The sequence below is a fragment of the Merops nubicus genome, unplaced genomic scaffold, assembly GCF_000691845.1.
Source record: "Merops nubicus isolate BGI_N331 unplaced genomic scaffold, ASM69184v1 scaffold37774, whole genome shotgun sequence".
Classification (NCBI taxonomy): Eukaryota; Metazoa; Chordata; class Aves; order Coraciiformes; family Meropidae; genus Merops; species Merops nubicus.
In genome coordinates, this window is record NW_008602904.1 from 16,633 (window position 1) to 22,581 (window position 5,949).

The 5,949-nt window shown below is 41.7% G+C and overlaps 1 protein-coding gene across 1 annotated transcript; it reads right to left on the bottom strand.

Annotated features, from left to right (window-relative positions):
* Positions 1–1,010: 1,010 nt before the first annotated feature.
* On the bottom strand, positions 1,011–3,171 carry ZNF536 (zinc finger protein 536; the record flags this gene model as incomplete). Its single annotated transcript, XM_008938502.1, has 1 exon — positions 1,011–3,171. A coding segment is annotated over exon 1 (2,161 nt), but the record flags the coding sequence as incomplete, so codon positions are not given.
* Positions 3,172–5,949: the final 2,778 nt, after the last annotated feature.

Consider the following 5,949-nt stretch of genomic DNA (forward strand, 5'->3'; position numbering starts at 1 on the left):
ATTGCAGAAATCAATGTTGCCATTAGTAACAGAGTATTTGTTATGGCATGATTTCCTCTGTTGTTAGGCTTGCAGAATGATCACAGTATTAGTGAGGTGCTTTCTTTATAAAGGGCTGAAGATATAACTTCCAATTTACTATCCATTGGTAAGTGACTTTGGAAAAATACATGAGGCCAGAAATCTTACCTGTTATTAGTTGGAGATTTTACTTCAGCAGTCATAGGCTAGCAACTTTAAAAATTGTACCAGGAAGCTCAATATTTTATAGACATCTCTAATGAAATATTATCTGCTTTGCTATTTTACACACAGCATGTTAACGTGACATACAATGCAATTAAAATGTTTCAGTCCAATTTCTATTTTTCTTGTACTTTCAAATAGACATGAATTAAGCAGAAGGCTTTATACGTGTTAAAATGTGCACATAAGTTAAAAGATTGTCAAAAAGTTAGTAATTTGTATTTTTTAATCTCTTTTTAATCAGTCCAGTGGCCAGGTACAAGTACATAGCAAAGTAATTGATATGGTTGTGGGAATAAGGGCAATCAGAGAGGTCAGCCAACACGCTGTTTATTAATCCTATTTCTTTGAACTATAGCTCAAAGAAAGCATCTTTCCTCACCCTTTTACTTGGAGGACGTGGCAAGATCTGCAAGAGAGACACCATGAATAGGAGGGGGAAAAAACCACTACCTTCCAAAAGCTGGAGGGAGAGGCCCTGGCAGCCACAGTGCCAGGGGTGACTGTACAGCCCCAGCACACTGCTGCCGGTGGGGTGGCAGAGGTGACAGCTGAAAGGCTGAGGAACCTGCCCTTGGAGGGGAGGAATTAACCTCAAAGGCTTTTTGGGAGCCCAAACACAGATGTTCCAGCACATAACGCCACGTCCCCGTGGACCGCGCGGGAACGACCTAACACGAGAACGCATGAACTACCTTGCTGCTGTAATTTCAAACGCAGCTATAAAGCTTTCAGTGCAGAGAGGGAAGGAGAAGGTATCATACCTGAAGAGGAGGGTGAGGAAGGATGTGGGCTGTCCTCCTGGGCACTCCCCGTCTGCGAAAGACCCCCACCTACTCCGCTTTCTTCAGTTATGTTAGAGGAGCCTGGTGTTGTCGACCTGCTGACAGACTGAGACTCTTGATCACTTCCAGACCCACGTCGCTCATCAAGACTACCTTGAATTATTTCATCGTCTCCTTTCCTGTCTCTTTTGTGGACCCTGGAGTGAACGACCACTTGGTGGTATGTTCTGAAAACCCTTCCGCAGTCCGGGCACTCAGTTGGCTTTTCTTTCACATTTCCATGACTTTGTAAGTTGTAATCGAGTCCCTGGTTCATACCATGTGACAAAAAATCTCTACTGCCTTCTAAAGGGTCTAGTTTGTTTGGCAAGTCTCTCTGATTGCCCATTTTAGTGCTGTGAACCAAATCAGCAGGCATTTTCTGCTTAGAGCCATCTGCTCCTACTAACACATACTCCCGCTTCTCCTTATCAAACATAACTCCAGCATTTGCCAAAGTGTCTTCATGGCTGCGCTGTATCTGCTGCTCTTTAGACAAAAAGCCATGTTCCATGGCCATTCCCCTTGCCATAAGCTGCCAGGCCTGATAGCTGTTTACTGGATCCATCTCGGCTGCTTTGGCGGCAGCTTGCAACCTTTCTATACAGCTGGATTTCAGAGGAGGCACCAGATTGAGACAGCCCAATAAAGAATGTTTGTCCCCTTCGGCAATACTGTGGCCAATGCCAGAAATGGGTGAAAGAAGCTTCCCCAGAACTTCTTTCTCTTTCATGGGCACATCTCCTTTGTTATAGATTTGATTCTGTTCACTTAAGCTTGCTTTGTCAGGAGGCAGAAACCCACTTTGCAAACACGACAGATATCTCGAATATAAGTTTGCGTGAGCTTCCTGGGACATGCTGCCGATGGAGACGGGTACTTCGGGATCGTTGGGAGATTTGTTCTTTACAGATAGCTTGTTCAGGTGTACTTTCATGTGATTCTTAAGAAACCAAGGCTCTTTGAATCTCCTTCCACAGATCTGACAGCAGTGTTCAAAGGAATCCTTGTGCTTTCTCATGTGGCCTTTCAGGAACCAGGCTTGGCTGAACACTTGGCCACACACCTCACAGCGGAACTCATTGGTGGACTGCTCCCCGCTGCCGTTGGAGCCCTGGCCCTGTGCTGACTCTGCAGTTATGTGAGCCTTCTCCACGTGGCTAATCAGCTCCTCCTCCTGCGAGGCGGCAAAGTCACACAGGGTGCACTTGTAAGGCTTGTGCAGGATCCTTATGTGCCTGTCCAGCTCTTCTCGCTTCTTGAACTTGCCTTTACAGAACGTGCACCGGAACCCAGCCGTCTGAGCGACGGCTTCTTCCGGGACGCTGACTGGCTTTGGAGAGGGAACAGGGTTTGAAATATCGGGTGTGCTGTGATTAGCTGGCACGGACAAGTTACAGTTTGCAAGAGGCATTGGCTGGGTGTGGTGCTGTGCTTTCACATCAGGTCGTGGCTGCAAAAGGCTGCTCTTCATCTGTTTGTCCCGAAGAATAGCTCTCTCCTCCAGCTCATGTAAAAGTCTGTTTTCTTCTCGGACTCTTCCACGGCCCTTGCCAAGGTTGCCAAGCTTATGAGTACGCAGGTGTATCTTCAGGTTGCCTTTCTGAGCTGCTCTGTGGTCACAGTATGGACACTTGAACGGTTTCTCTCCAGTGTGGGTGCGCATGTGTAGCGACAGGATGCTGTTAAAGCGGAAGCGTTTCCCGCAGAGGGGACACGGGTACTTCCTGTTCTTCCTGGCGTCATCCTCTATGTCGCTCATCTGAGACATGATCCCAAGGTTCTGCCCATTCAAGAACTGCTGCAGGTCCACGCGCCCATTCAAACTGGTATCGACCTCTCTGTTGAGCTGGTTGGCCAACAGTGCCATCTGACTGCTGATGGGCTGGTTCGCTATGGACAGGTGGCTTTTGTCTTCTGACACCTTCTCCTCTGGATTCTGCCTGTTCTGCAGCTCTGGGAAGGCATGGCTCAGCTGGGAAGTGATCTGGTGCAGCTTCTGGCTCATTGAATACTGCCCATTGAGTATGGTGCTGTTGAGATGGGTGTCAGCTTCTGGCACAGCTGAAGAAACACCAAGGCACAAACTAGCTTCCTCCATCTCTGAAAATCAGAAGATATTTGAGATTCAGACTGTGAAAGACTTACAGGCATTGAATCGCACAGTTTGCATTTTATGCTTTACCTACTCATAATAATCCAACAGAATTAGTGCAAAAACAATACAAAGTTATTAAATGCCAACTGTGCTACACAATTTTGATCATACATGTGCTTTCATCATTCTGCATGCTTACCAATAACCATTAATTACTATTTTCAAATACGCTATAATTTCAAAATCTAATTATTACGGAAAGGGCAAAAGCTTTTACCACCTCCCTTGTCTTTCTCCTTGTGAAACTGCACCTGTTTACATTCCTAAACCTACAGAAAAAGAAATGGTATGCATCTCTCCCATTTCCATTAGAAAAGCCAGAAGAAAAAAAAACAAAAAACCAAAAAAAACCCAAACAAAAATAGATATCCATTTGTAACTTTCAATTCCATTAACCGTATTCAATATATTACACATGCTAGAATGAGAAAGATAGTTTTATGATTTGACAAAAAAACGATGGTATGATATTTACTGGTGTACAATAAAACAAGATAATGTTTTGGGAAAAAAATAAAGTAAAGGACAAGCTTTAGAACAATAAAAGGGATTTTGCTTTAGTCAACAAAAAGTGCAGTAATATCTCATTAAGCTGATTAGTATGCTGCTTAGAAACAGTACTAGGTGCTGTAACACATGATTATAATCATAAAAATCCTTCAGTGTTTGCAAGTTAAGCATTAACGAGGTATATTAAATTTTAAGGAGACTGCGACTAGCAGCTTTGTAAACCTCTGAGATTAAGATTTAACCCTTCTGTTACAAAACATTGTTAAATTGTGATTTTGAAACTGAGTCCATCAAAAAGAACATAAATTATCTTCTGCCAAGTTTTTTAATTCATCGTTGAGAACCTTCAGATTTCAGTTCTTAGGAAAACTTGCCAGATAACAGAAGGAATATCTCTGTCCTTCGATGGGCAAGACATGTGATTTAAGGCACTTTGATTTGTTTTAAAGAGCTCTCTTACGGAACTAGATAAAACCAATTAAAATCTGGGGAAGGTTCTGTGGAAAGCCTCAACAAGTTTAAGAATTTTAATAACTTTCCTAATACACAGTAATGACTACAAATTGTACCTACACTATGTATACTGCAGAAAATTAGAATTCAAAGCTATTTATTAAACACAAGTGCTGTGTTCAGGTCTGCATAATTGTCCACAATAATCTTCTCTCCTCGCCACTTCTCCACTCTATACGAAAGTAATGTATCTATAAAATTCCATTTAAAATATAAAGTTTTACACTAATAACTCTTGAACTGTATGATGCTATAGGGTTATATTAGAATATAATTAAGATCTGTGTTGTTCAGTGGAGTGATTTGACACTTTATTCGCTAATAAAATTACTGAATTCTAGACATTATTGAATAATTAACTTGATCAACTTTCTGTTTGGCTTTAGCCAAACGCATTTACTTGCTATGCCTTCTACAAAGGCTGCAGGCCCACTCCAGGTGGACACCATTCCTCACACAGCTCCATAATGGCCACCTGCTAGACAATTTGAGGCTCAAATCTGGCACATTCTTAAAATGCATGTAACTGTGCTCATGGGAGTTGTCCAGTAGACTTCAAAGGGTGACTCTTGACAGCAAAGTTCCGCACATGCTTAAGTATTTGCAGGATCAGGGCCTACAAAAAAAAGAAAGCATGGGTGGTCTTTAAGAGGAGACCTCAACAGGAGGTCCTCAAGAGGATGACTGAGGTTGTGATACAGTGCTGATCTTGTAAGAAGTAAAAGAGGAAGCGTAAATTCATGTGTATTGAAGATGAGCACAAGCTACAAAATTTTGCTCAGATGTAAAGCAGATCTGCTTCGAAGTTTAACAGTGCTGAGATTCAGGTTTCACGTTGGGGACCCATTAATCGCATGCTGTCGATGTTATTATTTATAAATATATGAATGAGATGAGCATATACAAAGAAAAGGCTAATACCTACAGGACTGCACTTAAGTTTAACTTGCAGTGTCTGATTTCCAGAGGTAAGGGAACATAGTCAAGTCAGGTGTTCACTGAAGGCCACGTAGTAAAGAAACAATTCTTGCTTTCCACGTAACTTTTCTGTGCAGCAGGCCACAACCATTCAAAATGTGGGTATATAGAAATTCATTTTTTAAAAAAAAAAATTGCAAGTTTGCTTAGTTTTTTGAAACAAATCAAATTTCATGTTCAAAATCATTAGCTAAGGAACTGAGAGTTGTAGAGTTCAGGCCTGCCATTGCCTGAAGTTGACAGCAATTTTTAAAATCTACAGTCCTTAAAAAAACAACCCTAATAAACCCCCTCGAAAAACAATACAAGAAAACACCCAGAACCAGAATCTACTTTCTGTCTGATTCTACATACCACAGGTAGTACTTTTCCTCATGATGCTTTAACAAGGCATGTTGGAAAACAAGAACATCAAAATTCCAGAAATGCATTGTGTGTACAGACACAGAGATACATGGATGAGGGTTTAAAAAAGTTTCTGTGAATTGTCATTATTCTAAAATGGCTTGAAAAATGCAGTCTAAATTTCATTTATTCAGTTGACCTCAATGGGAACTGGTGCCTTTACATGCTCAGGAAGATTTGGGTAGTTAATTTTAGCATTTTATGCTCTATCAAAGTTTGGAAATGCTGACAGATCCCAGTGGAGTTTATTAATTCTGATGTTTAACCCTAAGCACCAGTTCAAATGTATGGTTATTTGGATTGAGGAGGGGAGGG